General features: G+C 36.8%; 2 protein-coding genes across 15 annotated transcripts in view; one reads left to right on the top strand and one right to left on the bottom strand.

Moving 5' to 3' along the window:
• TTLL5 (tubulin tyrosine ligase like 5) overlaps positions 1-16,513 on the top strand; it is a 291,140-nt gene that overhangs the window by 73,218 nt on the left and 201,409 nt on the right. For 10 of the 14 annotated variants that reach the window (XR_007727547.1, XR_007727546.1, XM_050798672.1 and 7 more), the window contains 3 exons: positions 1,599-1,640; positions 9,038-9,151; positions 9,433-9,524. Coding sequence is in view for 12 of the 14 variants with exons in the window: in XM_050798672.1 (XP_050654629.1) it covers positions 1,599-1,640; positions 9,038-9,151; positions 9,433-9,524 (248 nt within the window). In the remaining 2 variants the exon portion in view is untranslated. The remainder of the gene's footprint in view (positions 1-1,598; positions 1,641-9,037; positions 9,152-9,432; positions 9,525-16,513) is intronic. The other 4 variants (XM_050798671.1, XM_050798666.1, XM_050798669.1 and 1 more) reach the window with 1 other exon arrangement.
• ACYP1 (acylphosphatase 1) overlaps positions 1-16,513 on the bottom strand; it is an 820,450-nt gene that overhangs the window by 695,989 nt on the left and 107,948 nt on the right. The window lies entirely within an intron of this gene.

The following is a 16,513-nucleotide window of genomic DNA, read 5'->3' as shown; positions in this document are numbered from 1 at the left end:
AAATCCACTTTGCTCTTCTATTCCCCTCTGGTTTGATTGCTTTGCCTGCTCAGACATTTTGGAAGTCTTTTCTTATTAAATCCATCATGACCTTTACTTTTCATTTTAACATTTATTTACCTCTTCTATACTACATGGTTTTGCATTCATTGATTTGTTGCTTTTAAATTGTTCTGTACTCTCCTGCCAGATTGTAGACTCTTTGAAGGCATAAGCAGCTTTTTCTTCCTACTCCCCATTTTCTCTTTCTTTTTCTTCTCCTCTCCTTTTATCTCTGCCCCAAATCCACCTTAACCCTTTACTCCTCACTTTTTTCCTCCCTTCTTCCACTCCCATTCCTCCTCTTGTTCCTTTTGCTAGCTAGTCTCATTTGGAGTAGTGCTATTTTCTGTTTGCCAAACTCATATGCTATTATTTATTCAGATAATTTTTTATTAGAACAGGGTTTTCAAACTCAAGTGCCTAGAGGGCCTGCAGGCAGGTAATATAAATGAGTAAATAGAGGCAGGTGTAAAACAGCTAAGAGTGATATGACTGAGGTAAACTGGAGCGGGCATACCTCATCTGAAAGGTGTGGCTGTTTTACTGATGTGCTCTAGCTAATTACTCTCATGCATAAGTGTGGGCCAGGTGTTATGAGATCTTCCTATTGTCAAGAGAAATCAGAAATGTTACTTTTAAATATTGGCAGCCACTTCATTAGAAACAATACTTTGCAGGCCAAGCATAACATGTCTTTGAGCTAGATTCAGTCTTTGCCTATCTATGACCCCATGCTGTAGAATTATTCCCTAATTAATGTTGGGATGTGGAACAGAGTGTACTGTATTTTAAAGGCTATTATCTTGGATTAGATATAAAATCACTTACCAGGGTTGTACTTGATCAGTGCATCATCACAGATCAAAAGGTTTTCTTTAATTTTTAATAAGGAAAAGTAGAGGATTAACCTAGGTATACTAGGAAAACTTAATTTAGGCAGTCACATTCCTTTGCAAATTGTTTCCTGCAGTATCTGTGGCAGGAACCACAGGATTATGTGTAAAGGATCATGAACATTTCTGTGCAGCTTTAACATAGTTTCTGCCAGGTTTCACTTCTAGAAGTAGTGTATTGCCAATCTTGGATGAATTGATCCCTTTTCTTAGTTTGCCTTTCAGCTTTATTGGCAACTCTTTGCAAACTCAAGAAAATCTATTCAATGTTTATTTTGCCAATTAGTAGGTAATGGCATGATTTCATCCATAAGCAGCCTACAGGACACTTATATAAAGCCTAAAGGAACTGTAGATTAGTTATGTGTACTGTGTGAAACCAGTTTGTCAGGTGGACTAGTTGACTTCAGGATCTTCAGTATCTGGCAGTAGGATTGTGCCCTCAGTGGTTAGAAGTTGAAGCTGGAATATATATGGCATAGGAGAAAGCAGTGTGAAAGATAATAAATGTTCTAACCTTCCAACTACAAAGTGTAGGGCTCTTGCTTTTAGTTTCTGCTTGGAGATTATTTTTTCCTTTTTTATATCATAGATCTATGAGATGGAAAATGTAGGCATATTAGGAGAAGATAAGGGTTTATTCCATTTTTCTGTGTTTTATAGCGTCCAGTATCTGCACAGTTTCAGTCATCAAAGGCCAAGCAGGTAAGTTCTAGATCTTTTGGAAACTTCATTCAAATTTTATTTTCATTCTCCAAATGGAAAGTTTTTTAGCGTTAGTTTTTCATGGTACATATTTTTATGTACCTATTTTTTTGTGCAGTTTATTAACAAAATAAATGAAAATAAATGCATAGAAGTCTTTTTGGTTATAGAATATAAGAGTAGAGGATACAGGAACTTAGGGATCCTCTTTTCCTGATAGTGATTATACCGAGATGGAGGCTGTTGAATTTAAATGATGAACAGGTGCTTAAAGGCATATCTATCACTTTGACCAAAATATTCCAGGAAGGAAAATTTCCAGTTCACAAATGAACTTCATTTTTTTTTTCAGACATTTTACGAAACATACTGTTGTCTATAGCTTAATACTGGAAATGTTTTCACATTGGGTGTTGGGTTGTATTTGCGTTCCTTAACAGGTGACATTTCAAATATGTAGTGATTTGCGGTTTATAAATCTTAGAAGCTCTGCCACAATAGTGTCTCAGATGCTACCTTTGAAATACAAACATCTTTCTTTCTGAATGATCAGCATTTGCTTTCTTTCTGTGTTTGTTAGCAGTGTTTGAGATTAACCATTGCTTTCTTCTGCACAGATTTTAAAAATTGTTTTTGAAGTAATAGGCTAGCAGTGGGGGTCCTGTGCCTGCTATTTGATGTTTTAGTATGAGGGATATAGATATTCTCATATATAAATATGTCACTGCAACTATTGTTTAGCAAAAAGCTCCAATATATTTATTTTGGCATTTGTACTCTCTGATGCAATTTCTGGTAAGCTTGAATGCTTGACTTGTAACTTTCTTAGCTACTGTTTCTGATAAAGTGATTTATATGGTTTATGTGAATCCACGAAATGAAAAATAACTTACTGGATGCCTTGTCTAATGTTTAGTAACTGATTAATGTTGTTCTGTAGTATGAGTTTTGGTGCTTAGTTGGTAGAATTCGAAACTTTATAATATGTAGTGTTTTATATTTAGTAAATACCTAAGTATGCTAGCTGCTCCCATGGCAAAAAACAACAAAATAAGGCTGTTGACTCCAAAGAGCTTATATTCTAAATATACCTGGAACTAATGTACTGAAAGGAGTACGTTAGGAAAGGAGTACTCTTTCATAGCCTGTGGCATTTGGCTCTAAAGAAGTGTTTTTGATATGTAATTCTAATTTATTTTTACTTGTTTATGTGAGACAGGGTGTCACTCCATCACCCAGGCTGGAGTGCAGTGACGCGGTCGCAGCTCACTACAGCCTGGACTTCCTGGGCTCAGGTGATCCTCCCACCTCAGCCTCCTGAGTAGCTAGGACTACAGGTGCACACCACCACACCTGGCTAATTTTTTGTATTTTTGATAGAGATGAGGGTTTCGAATGGTTACCCAAGTTAGTCTGGAACTCCTGAGCTCAAGCGATCTGCCCACCTCGGCCCTCCCAAAGTGCTGGGATTGCAGACGTGAGCCACCATGCCCAGCCTTTGATATGTAATTCTAATCTTAATTTCTCATTATCAATTTTAATTCCATTACATCTAGTTGCATTGCTTGAATTCCCATAGGTTGTAATAGGCTTGTTGGAGAGCAAGACCTCTCTTTAATAGTGATGTATTTGAACACTTGCTTACACGACATCAAGCCTTTCTGGCTTTAGTCAGCCAGCTTTATACAAGTTGAATTCTTTGACTTTTATTGTTCTTTGCAATGTTCTATTTTGTCATTGTCTTTCTGTTAACGAAGCACTCTTAACTTCACAGGTATTTTCATGGGAGTTAAGTAAAAAAAAAAAAGTCTCTGTTCTGACTTTTTTGACTCTGTTTTTGACTGTATCAAGCTTTCTTTTTCTGTTGCTGTCAGATTGTGAATTCTCTTAGTTTTTGCCCTTTTTCTGCCTTTTCCTTTTTAAACCATTATCTCTATATTTCTCCTTTCTCTTTAATGTCCATGGTTCAAATTTTCCACTCACCAGAAATTGTATTGCATGGTACTGTGGAAAGAATATGGACTTTTACAGTCAGATAGACCTGGATTCAAATTTTAGCTCTGCCAAAAACTAGCAATTAGACCTTTGGGCAAGTTCTCTTACCTCTCCGAGGCTCAATTCCCACATCTGTTATGTGGGGATAATAATATATACATGAAGTTCTGGTGAGAAAGAAATGATAAAATAGAGGTAAAATATTCAGGATAAGTGCTAGACATGTAGTTTTTACTAAGAAGATTTACTCCCCTTCACACTTTTGAGTCTTGATTTTCCCATTGTCACGATCTCTTGTTATTTTGATATTCACCTGTTTGTAGTCATGTTTTTCACATTTGCCATCATCCACAAATGCTCTTTTGTTTGATTCACTGCTATTTATCTTACAGTTACACTGTTTTCAGTTTTTGTTGATGTGTTATATTCTGGCACTAACCCCCAACTGGAAATATAATTTAGAATAAAAGTTGTATGAAATTTTCTCAAATGCTTCTCTAAAATCCAAAGACATTTAATATATTGCTATAGTTCCCCTTTTAAAAATCTTGTCCTAAAAATCAAACTTTTAAAGCATGTTTTAAAGTAAAGCATTCTCCATACTATTCTTCATAAGCCCATAATCCTCTAAATTATTAGGGATTTTTTGCTTTTAATATTTGTTCCATTATTTTACTAGGGATTCAAGTTAGATTTACCAGGCAGCAACCACCAGGAGCAAATTTCTTACATTTTTGAAAATTAGTACCTCATTTGGTTTTTTTCTAATCTGGTGCCTCCTCAGTTCTTCACAATTTTTCAGACATAATTATAAGTGGTTTTGGTAAGTTTTGTTTGTTTGTTTTTAAAGCCGATTTCCTTAATAACACAATGCATGTCTCTCAGATCTGCTGGCTTACATTTATTCCAAATTTCTAGATGTTGCATATCTCTTTTTATTTTATTTTTTACTGTTACACAAGCCTACTTACTTTCTCCCCTCCATCCGCCAGTTTCGAAGTATACCCTGATTATCAATATGTTTAAACCTTCTCTCAGAAACCATTTTTTTTGGTCCATTTCCACTCAGATTTATTGATAATGTGGTCTTTTCCATTTGTTTTCTTTCATTTGATAGCATTCATTTTGCTTTTAAATTTGATTTTACGTTTTGTTTTTTAGATGGTAAAATGTATCACATATAAATTGAGCTATTTCTAGTTCCTTTGCTTTTAATGAAGAATTCCAAACTTTGTAAAACTGCATTGGGAGATTTTTATTCTTTGCATGTGTTCTCTGTCAAGCAAATTTTATTTTTGCCCCTCAATTATGATATATTCTTAGGATATCTTGCCATTTTTCCCCATTCCACATTTTGTTAAGTTCTTCTCATCACTGGTACTTGCCAGCTTTTTTTAGGCTGAGAGTCATTTTCTGATTCAACATCTGTTTCTTACTTCTTTGATTGAGTGGAGACTGGTGGTTCCTTGTCTCAGTAATTTCACATTTTCAGCCAGTTGTTCCTTAGCAATGATGGTTAGATATGTAAGATTTCTTCTCTGGGAAGATTTCTGAATCGTAAGTTGTAGTATTGATAAATTTATCTTTGGTGCATGTTGCATGGCAGAATTCTTAACTTGACAGTAATTTGACAGTTTATAATTTATCTGAGCACTGGATATCTAAATCATGTATCTTTTAGCCAGAGGCAATGGTTCTCCTCTCTAAGTTCAGAGGACCCTTATTTCCTTAGTATATTCAGTCAACTCATGGAAATGTGTGGATTTATTATATCTACCACTCAGAGAATGTAGTTGATATGCCCAAAGGCAAAACTGCAGAAAGACTTGCATTTGGACTGTTTTGCCTTGTTTTTGATAGTCTTGATGGCCTTTCATATCAGTCTGATTCCTTTTTTTTTTTTTTTTTACCTTTGCTTTGTTTTTAATCTTCAAGTATGTCTCCTCAACACTCATAAGCGTTTATTTTCTTTTTTTCTGTCCTCCTTATCCTTTCTTCTTCTCTTCTCTCTTTCTCTGCCTTTTCTTTTATCTGTGTCTGTAATTCAGGTCACAGAATTATACACCTTTCTCAGAGTGCTTAAATACCCCAACTAGAAGCACAGACCTGAATTCCTACGTGCCTCTACCCGACCCCAAACAGTTCACAAATATGTACGCAGTAGCTAGACCTGGAATTGTAGGCTGTAACAAAGGAGTGGTTGTGAATGTATATGGGAGACAACTCTTTGAAAGTGATTGGCAGAGAAGTTTTAAGAGTTTTGGGGTGCTAATTCATTGGTTAGAGAAACCACATTAGGTTAGTAGGAGAAGGTTGCCACATCATTATCTCAATTTCTAGAAGCCAGGAATATTAAAAAACCATTAAAAACAATATCCAGGAATTGGAGGTTCTCATTAGGTGTTATTCAATAGTGATTCGAACCCTGTTCTTTTAAATACAGCCAGGCATTTCTTAATCTGTTTAATAGTTAATAACTTTTTCTTTAAATACTTTTAATTAAACTTTGATATAGCTTTCAGTTTATTAACCTTCTAAGTAACATTCTTTCTGTTCTTAAATGCTTAATAAAAATACCTATTTTTATCATATCATTTGCATGAATGCTTATTTCTTACACTCTCTTTACGTAATTTGAGATTTGAGGCCCTTAGATAGTGTCATGTAAGAAAGCTACTTAACTTTAGAGGACAACTGCCAGTGGCTTTATTGTTTTGTTTGTTTGTTTGTTTGTTTGTTTTTTGAGACAGAGTTTTGCTTTTGTCACCCAGGCTGGAGTGCAATGGGGCAGTCTTGGCTCACTGCAACCTCCGCCTCCAGGGTCCAAGCGATTCTCTTGCCTCAGCCTCTTACGTAGTTGAGACCACAGGCATGTGCCACCACGCCCAGCTAATTTTGTATTTTGAGTAGAGACGAGGTTTCACCATGTTGGCCATGATTGGTCTCGAACTCCTGAACTCAGGTGATCCACCCGTCTTGGCCTCCCAAAGTGCTGGGATTACAGGTGTGAGCCACAGCACTAGGCTTTGCCAGTGGCTTTATGATCGGAGAGGCTGTCATGCGTGAACTAGATAAGTATTTTTTGGCAAACAATAAATCTCGTGTGTGGTCACGAGAAAAGTCCTTAAACTATCCATTTAATATTTTTGGCTTTTCCAAATTATACATTAAATAAGCATTCACACTTTTCAAAGATTTATAAACAGTGGTTATATTATTTATATTTGTTTCCTTCTTAAATCTTTTAACTTTCCCTTATAAACCCTCTCATTTTAACATCTACTGTTTAATGTATTCCCAGAGATTGAGTAAGTAAAAATATTTCCCGAAATCCTTCTGCAAAGTTTACTTCTAGCCGTGATTGATGTCAGCACTTTCACTTATTTGTTTGTTCAACAAATATTTCTTGATTGACTTCATGCCAAGTACAGTATATTGTTCTGGATGTTGAAGATACCACAGTAAAAGCCCCTGCACTTCACATGTTGCTTACATCTGTTGATTTCATGGTTTTCTTGATATAGGTATCCATCATGTAGTTGCCGATCAGAAAAGTTAGCTTTTATAACTCCCATGGTAGCTTTGGAGATTGGTTAGTTGGTCTCTCTTGTGTCCAAAGATAAAACCATCCATGGTTGGTTATTCGTGTACATGAATATATTAGTCTGCTCAGGCTGCCATAACAAAATACCATAGACTGGGTGGCTTAAACAACAGAAATTTATTTCTCACAGTCTGAAGGCTGAGAAATCCAAGATCAAGGTGGGGCAAGGTAGGCTTCATTCTAAGGCTTTTTTCTATTAGCTTGTAGGTCTCTATTTTGTTGTATGCTCACATGGCCTCTTCTTTGTACATACACTGGCTGGAGTTGCCCAGGCTGGAGTGCAGTGGCGTGATTTCAGCTGACTGCACGCTCCGCCTTCTGGGTTCACACCATTCTCCTGCCTCAGCCTCCCGAGTAGCTGGGACTACAGCCACCTGCCACCATGCCCAGCTAATTTTTTGTATTTTTAGTAGAGGCGGGGTTTCACCATGTTAGCTAGGGTGGTCTTGATCTCCTGACCTCGTGATCCGCCCACCTTGGCCTCCCAAATTACTGGGATTACAGGCATGAGCCACCGTGCCTGGCCACCATCTCATAAGGACACTAATCCCATTACACCAGGGCCCCACTCTCACGACTTCATCTGACTTTAATTACCTTCCAAAAGCCCCGTCTCCAAATGCTATCACATTGGAGGTTAGGACTTCAACATGAGAATTTTTGAGAGAAACCAACATTCAGTCCATAACAACGGGTGTTGCTAAAAAGGCCAAAAGTTAGTTACCAAAATGCCTTTGAATAGATATTCTACAAATAGAGAAAGACAAATAATACCTGGTGACAATGGGGCTGCCGCTCTCTGGTTGAAGTTACTTCTAAGAATCAGGAGGACAATTTGCACCCATAGTGGGCGAATTCTTTCTTACTCTTTCTACTTGGCAGATTTGTCTTATTTTTGTCTGTCACGTCATCTATTTCAATAATAGTGTATTATCATGCTTTTATGCTGACTTCCTTTTTTACCTTCCTATTTCTCCACTCGCATAAAATCAAAATCACTTAAAACTTGTGTTTTCAGATGACCTCCCTCATCATCATGTAGAAGCTAAAATAGCTGAGATCCTCTTCTGGGATCAGTGATGAACAGGGCCCATTTGGCTGCCTTCTTGGAGTACCCAGGGTAGTCACCCTTATTCCAGACCTCTTGAAGTCCAGCAACCACAGTGATAGCCTTTTGGCCACAGCTCTTTTCTGTGTCACTGATGACTCTCATCTCAATATTTCCCCCACAAATTGTAAAACATTTCACAGCCCAACTTTTTCATTTTAGATATAATAGATTGTTCCTTGGTTTTGTGTCTTATGTCTCAGTTTTCTTAATTCTTCATCTCCTGTGCTGAAAAGAGTATACTCACTGAAATAAATCACATTTATTTTTCTATTGAGATTTTTATTTTATTTATTTATTTATTTATTTATTTTATTTATTTTTCTATTGGGATTTTATTGAGTATTGAGAAACTTCCATATCCTTGAAGTATTGGATGTACTCTAAAACCAAGGTTTGGGTTAAATACTAGCTTAGAAAGTCACATAGACCTTATTCTTTCTTTCTTCTCTTTACTCTCTCAACCCATAGTGTTCTTTTACTATTCTGTTTTCTCCTCTTGCCTTTGAGTTTATTAGCTTTCATCTGTTTTCCGGGGTTCCAGGCTGAGATTAATTACAGGAAGTGGTCTGTGAATTTGAGCTTATATATCTTAGGAAAGATAATGAGGTTGAGGGAATGAACAGGATAATGAGGAATAATAAAAGCTTAAAAAATTTTTTTTTACTATTTTCATTTTCTTCTCCTTAGCGTTCCCGTCCACTCTCTGCCAGTGATGCGGAAATGAAAAACCTCGTGGGCTCAGCCCGGGAGAAAGGGCCAGGGAAGTTGGGTGGTTCTGTGCTTGGTCTGTCAATGGAGGAGGTAAAGATAAGTTCATTTTAGGCTTTTGTGGGGTAACACAGGTTTTAGCAAAAAGTAGTGAGTGATTCATAATATTCATGACAAACTCATATCTTACATTGAAAAGAGAAAGATTCAAGATGGGAGAAATGTTTTCTTAGGGAAGAACATTTTAAATGGAATTAATTTCTCCCTTCATGCTGCTTTCACATTCTTGAGTCATAAGTATCTTCCTTTGTCCTATAGCCACATGGACTCCAGTTGTCAAAATAGGTACTCATTTTATCTTATTTTTCATCTAGATCAAAGTTTTACGGAGGGTGAAGGAGGAGAATGATCGGAGAGGTGGATTTATTCGCATATTTCCTACGTCTGAGACATGGGAAATATATGGGTGAGGTGACTACCTTTTTTTTTTTATTCTTTACCTGAGGTCTATAGAATTAGATTAATTGTGATACACTGTCATCATTGCTCCCCCCAATGATGCTTTTCTTATTTTGTTTATTTATAATATTATTAATATTACCCAACCCAAGAACTAGATTATTGACAGTAATTTAATATTACCTGTGTATTATTTCTCCCTTTTACTTCCCTGCCTCCCTCCTAACTAGCTTCCTATCCCAGGGTCCGACACTGTCTTAAACTTTGTGTTTATCATTACTTTGATTTGAAAAAAAAATTGTTTTATCTGTATGTATGTCTAAGCAATATACTGTTTTATTGAGATCTAGTTTACATGCAGTAAAATGCATCTATTTTAAATGTACAATTTGAAGATGATTTTTGGCAACAGTAGGCACCAGTTTAACCACTGCTACCACCAAAATGAAGATATAAAATATTTCCATCACCCTCATAGCCCTCTTTATCCCCTTTTATATTCAATCCTCCACATGACCCCAGGCTTCAGACATTATGATCTGCCTTCTGTCATTACAGTTTTTCCACAGTTCCACATAAATGGAATCATACAGTATGTACTCTTTTGTATCTGGACTCTTTTGTTCAGCATAGTGTTTTTCATATTCATATGTGTTGGTTTATGAAGAATAGTTCATTCTTTATTATTATTATATACTATTTCATTGTTTGGATATACCAGAATTAGTTGAATATACCAGAATATACCACTCATCTATTGTAGAACGTTTGGGTTGTGTTCAGTTATGGTCTCTTTTGAAGAAAGCTGCTGTGACCATTCATGTACAATTCCCAGCACCTTTAAAATGTCTTTTTGTCATTTTCAGGCTTGCATTTTTCTGATGAGAAGCATACAGCAATTATTGTCTTTGTTCTTCTATGCATAATGTCTTTTTTTCTCAGTTTGCTTTTAGAATTATCTCTTTGTAACTGATTTCCTCTTTTCTTTTCTTTCTTTTTTCTTTTCTTTTTTTTTTTTGGAGACAGGGTCTCACTTTGTTGCCCAGACTGGAATGCAGTGGCACAATCTTGGCTTACTGCAACCTCGGCTTTCTGGGCTTCACTTCAAGCTATCCTGCCACCTTAGCCTGCCAGGTAGCTGGGACTACAGGTGCATGCCAATGTGCATGACTCATTTTTGTATTTTTTATAGAGATGGGGGTCTGCCCTTGTTGCCCAAGCTGGTCTTGAACTCCTGAGCTCAAGTGATCCATCTGCCTTGGCCTCCCAAAGTGCTGAGATTATAGGTGCGAGACACTGTGCTTGGCCACAACTGATTTTCAGCAGTTTGATTATGATGTGCCTTGGTGTCATTTTCTTCATGTTTCTTGTGCTTGGGATTCATTGAGCTTCTTCATCTATGGGTTTATAGTTTTATTCAAATTTGGAAAACTTTTGGCCTTTATTTTTTCAAATATTTTTTTCTAATGTTCTCCTTTCCTGTCTTCTTTTGAGACTCTGGTTACATGTTGACTTAGTTTATATTTTACCACAAATCTGGCTGTGCTCATGTTTTTTCAGACTTTTTTTTCTCTCTTTCTTTAGTTTGGGATGGTTTTGTATTTGTGTGTGTCTCTAAGGTCATTCATCATTTTGTCTGCAGTGCCTAATCCTCTATTAAGTGAAATTTTCATTTCAGATATTTTATTTTTCATCAGTTTTTGTGTCTTCTTTTTCTCTTTTTCGTTATATTCGTGATTTCCTTTACATTTTTGTTTACATGTTATAATATTTATAATAAATGTTTTAAAATATCTTTTTCTGTTATCTGTCATTTTGGGGTCTCTCTTTTTTTTTTTTTTTTTTTTTTTTTTTGAGACGGAGTCTTGCTCTGTCGCCCAGGCTGGAGTGCAGTGGCCGGATCTCAGCTCACTGCAAGCTCCTCCTCTCGGGTTCACGCCATTCTCCTGCCTCAGCCTCCCGAGTAGCTGGGACTACAGGCACCCGCCACTTCGCCCGGCTAGTTTTTTTTGTATTTTTTAGTAGAGATGGGGTTTCACCGTGTTAGCCAGGATGGTCTCGATCTCCTGACCTTGTGATCCACCCGTCTCGGCCTCCCAAAGTGCTGGGATTACAGGCTTGAACCACCGCGCCCGGCCGGGGTCTCTTTCTATTGACTGATTTTCATCATGTTTATGGGTCACATTTTTGTTTCTTCACATGTACAGTAATTTTTTTAATTGAATGCTAGACATTGCAAATGTTATATTGTTGAGTGTTTGGATTTTATTGTCTTCTTTAACCCCTTTTGTTTTTTTGTTTTTTTTTTGGTCAGGCACTTAAGTTACTTGTAGATCAGCTTATCTTTTTCCGGTTTATTTTTAAACACTGTTATGGTTCGTTTATAGTAGCTTTTTGTCTAGACCCAGGTTAGCTCCTCCACTAAAGACTCTCTTGGGGTGTCTGTTAAATTACCCCCACGATCAGTGAGATCTTTTCATTCTGTCTGGTGGAAACTCAATTTGCAACCTCATGTGAACTCTGGGAATTATTCAGCTTACACCTTACCTTCTCCTTAATTTGTTCTTTATTCTGATAGTTGCACTTTACTCAGCCTTGTGGACTTTCACCCTATACCTAAGCAGATTTGTTTTCACCTGAAGATTCAAGGGGTCCCTCATGATGATTTTTGGATATCTTCTTCTGCACAACTTCTTCTCCAGGACATTGCTTTGAACAGTCTAGCCACTCCCTAGAAATCTGATTTCTGTTATCTCTTTTCAGAGACAGTTATGCTCTATTTGCATTTCCTCTCTTTCTATATAGTCTGGAAATTGCCTTTAGGCAGAAATGTAGGGCAGTTGTACTTCGTGTATTTCCCTCTGTCAGAGATCACAGTCCTGTGCTGCCAGTTGTTTAATAAAAAATAGTTATTTTGAATAACTTGTAAATTCTTCTAGCTGTTTATGGTAGGAGAGCTTGTCCTGTAACAGTTATCCTCTCATGTATAGAAGCAGAATTCTATTGTTTTGTTTTAATCACTTTAAAACTTTTTCTTAAAAAAAAAAAAAAAAGACATGTTCTATGTACTCTTGCTTTTTTCATTCAGCATTTTATAATTCAGGTTCATGCTACATATATTTACAGTTCATTTTTTTCAGTGCTTTATTATATTTACTGTGTGTTTATATTGCTGTTAATTTTTCTGTTCTCCTATTGTTGAGGATTTGACTTATTTCTGGGCTTTTGCTCTTAAGGACAGCTGTGGTACAAATATTCTTGTATGTGTCTGCTGGGCATGTATCTAGGAGTGGAATTACTGGGGCTTAAAATATATGAACCAGTAAGTGGCTTGGTGTTGCTCATTTCAGATCCCTTGCTGAAGTTTTTATATAGGCTCAGTGCCTTAAAACATGTGAATGTTCTGTTTTAAAAGATAATGCTTTAGGAAAAAAGGTAATGCTGAATTGTTTCCCAAAGTGACTGTGTAAACTATCAGCAATGTATGAGAGAGTCTGTTGATCCATATCTTCTCCAATTGCAATACTGTCGGACTTCTTAAGTTTTGTCCATCTAGTGGGAGTAAAATATCTTATTTTGGTCTTGATTTGCATTTCTATGATTGCTAATAAGGTTGAGACTCTTTGTACTTGTTTATAGGCAACACACTTTCTTCCTCTGGTGACTGCATTTTAACCTAGTTGGGATGTTCGTGGTTCTAAGTACAGAGGTAGAACTTAGAAGAATAAAAGAAAAAGCCATTTTATAAAATTTGCTTGTTTTGAAAACCTAGCTGTTCATAGAGAAATCATCCTTTTATCTTTTAAAATATGCTATTCATGTAGTTATACTTTATGAAGACCTAGGAATTCAACAGAAAAATATTACATGGGTTTTCTTGAAAATTATATATATATATATATATTGAAATGTTTTTTTAAAAATTTGAATTTTTGCATTTCCTGGAAAGCATATATTTTAATTAATGAAAGGCGGACCCTTTACTTTTGAGTATTTCAAGATATAGGACCTTACTTTGAGTATCTTTTTCTATGGAATCAATTTCAAATAATCTTGGGGTCTGTTAAGGAAGTCCAACAATGATACCTTTCTTTACTAGGTTGGTTTTGAACCAGTTGAGAAATAAAACAAGGACTAAAATAGATGGAAACCAAAATACTTTATTTTTTACTGATAAAGTGTAGGTTGGGGGAATTGATTATAACTGTCTGCAAGCAAATGCACTTCCTGTTAAGCTTCAGAATTGGACAGACTTATATTCCTATTGTAAGCAAGGTTGGTCTGAGCCATGTATGGAGAGTGCTGACCCTATAGGAGCAGTAGAGGATATGTATTTCCTAAGGGGGGAGTAGCTCCCAAGAGAAAAAAGAGAGGTGCTCAGTACATCATTTTCTGTTTATTTTTCCTAAATTACCAATCACATTGGTAAGTTACTCTAACTCTCTTGGTGCGTTCTGAGAAAAGAGGCTCAATTAATATTCATATTAATTGAACTGCCTTTACATAGAATGTGGCAGATATGTTTATCTACTAACAAATGTGCCATTTTATTAATACATATATATTATCAACAAATGTCTAGCGCTATGCTTAGTTCTTTGGCGTATAAAATAAATATCAGGTGGGATCCCTGTCGGTTGACAGTTAACAGTATGTTTATGGAAAATTACTTACACATATAATAAGAATAGCTTTATTACTTTATTCTTAATAATGTTCTTAATAACAAGAATAGCTCATATTTGTATAGCTTTTTGTAATTTTAATGCCCTTTGTATACTTCATTGTTTCACTCACATTTTAATGACAGGGAGGGACACTAAGGCTCAGTAAAACAATGTGACTTGTCCATAACCACACAGTGAGACTTGGGTCAGATATTCTGATCTAGATCCTCCTTTTTTCCTGCTGCATCATACAGCTTTCCTAGAACAAAAAGTTTGCTCTGTATGCACAGTTTATGACAGGTCCTCAGGCATACAGTAAAGACATGGTAGGGCATATCAGGGAAGGCTTTGTACAGCAGGGTCGACTTGACCTGCTTTTTGAAAGGTGTAGTACAGTAGAAAACTCCTTATCAGCAGAGGATTATCAGCAGAGGATACCTTCCAAGAGCCCCTGTGGATGCCTGAAACTGGACGGTACCAAACACTTGACCCTTAAGCAACGTGGGTTTGAAGTAAAATTATACATGGATTTTCTTCGAACTCTGCCACCCCGAGACAGCAACTAGATCTTCTTCCTCCTCCTTACGATTTTAATATATTTTATTTTCTCTAGCATACTTATTGTAAGAATACAGTATGTAATACATATAACATGCAAAGTGTGTGTTAATCCACTTTTTATGTTATCGTTAAGCCTTCTGGTAAACAGTAGGCTATTAGTAATTAACTTCTTGGGAAGCAAAAGTTATATGTGGATTTTTGACTCTGTGGCGGGGCCAGTGCCCCTAAACCTCTTGTTGTTCGAGGGTCAACTATATGTACTATGTTTTTTCCTATATATGTACCCATGATAAAGTTAAATTTATTAATTAGGCACAGGAAGATATTAACAGTAACTAATAATAAAATAGAGCAATTAAAACAATATTCTGTAATACAAGTTACGTGAATGTGGCCTCTCAAGTGTCTTATTGTTCTGTACTTACCCTTCCTTTTGTGATGATGTGAGATGATACAGTGAGATGAGATGAAGTGAGGTGAATGCCATAGGCATTGTGATGTGGTGTTAGGCTACTGTTGACTTTCTGTATTCCTGAATGTGTGCACCCATCCCTTACTTGCAGTAAATGGCTTAGAGTCCCTCATTTCAGATCCCTTGCTGAAGTCTTTGTATTGGCCCAGTGCTTTCTCGCGTGACACACTGCTGTCACTTGTTCATGTCTTCCACCCCAAAATTTAATGTCTTTTCCACCTGAGCACTTATCATGCACTGTGGCCATCACTTTTGCAGTCTGAGGTGTGACAGCAAAACTAGCATGAATTTCTTTCGTCGTCTTCACGATATCATGGATAGAAAATTTGTTTTTATTTTAGCAGCTCCAGCGTATGATTTCTTTTTCCTTAAGTCAAGAACTTTTACCTTTTTCACCAAAAGGAAGTACTTTACAGTTCTATTTGGCATATGCAGATTGCCAGCATCACTACTCTTGTCTGTTGGGGCCATTATTAAGTAAAATAAGGATTCTTTGAACACAAGCACTGCTAAGTGATTCATGGGCCTGGAGTGTCTACAGTGCAGAGACGCTAGACAAAGGGATGATCCACATTCCTGGTGGGAACGAGCAGAATGCATGAGATTTCATCACACTCCTCAGGACAGTGCATAATTTAAAATTTATGAGTTATCTCAGGAATTTTCCATGTAATATTTTCAGACTTTTGTTTACTGTGGGTAACTGAAACATGAAGGAGGACCACTGTATAGATGTAGAGGAGATATGGGGAGAAGGTATCCAGTCAGAGGCAAAAGATCAGTGGGAGCTATGAGAGTGTTACTGGAAAGGGGTCCCCATCCAGACCCCAAGAGAGGGTTCTTGGATCTTGTACAAGAAAGAATTCCGGTGAGTCCATATGGTAAAGTGAAAGTAAGTTTATTAAGAAAGTAAAGGAATAAAAGAATGACTGCTCCATAGGCAGAGCAGCCCAAGGGCTGCTGGTTGCCCATTTTTATGGTTATTTCTTGATTGTATGCTAAACAAGGGGTGGATTATTCATGCCTCCCCCTTTTAGACCATATAGGGTAACTTCCTGACATTGGCATGGCATTTGTAAACTGTCCTGGCGCGCCTGGGAGTGTAGCAGTGAGAACAACCAGAGTTCCTCTCAGTGCCGTCTTCGTTTTGGTGGGTTTTACCTGGCTTCTGTACTGCTCCCTGTTTTATCAGCAAGATGTTTATGAGCTGTATCATGTACAGACCTCCTGTCTCATCCTGTGACTTAGAATTCCTAACCATCTGGGAATGCAGCCCAGTAGGCCTCAGCCTCATTT

This window comes from Macaca thibetana, chromosome 7, assembly GCF_024542745.1.
Source record: "Macaca thibetana thibetana isolate TM-01 chromosome 7, ASM2454274v1, whole genome shotgun sequence".
NCBI classification, from domain to species: Eukaryota; Metazoa; Chordata; class Mammalia; order Primates; family Cercopithecidae; genus Macaca; species Macaca thibetana.
The sequence above is the reverse complement of the archived record's forward strand: the minus strand, read 5'-3'. Positions and strand labels throughout refer to the sequence as shown.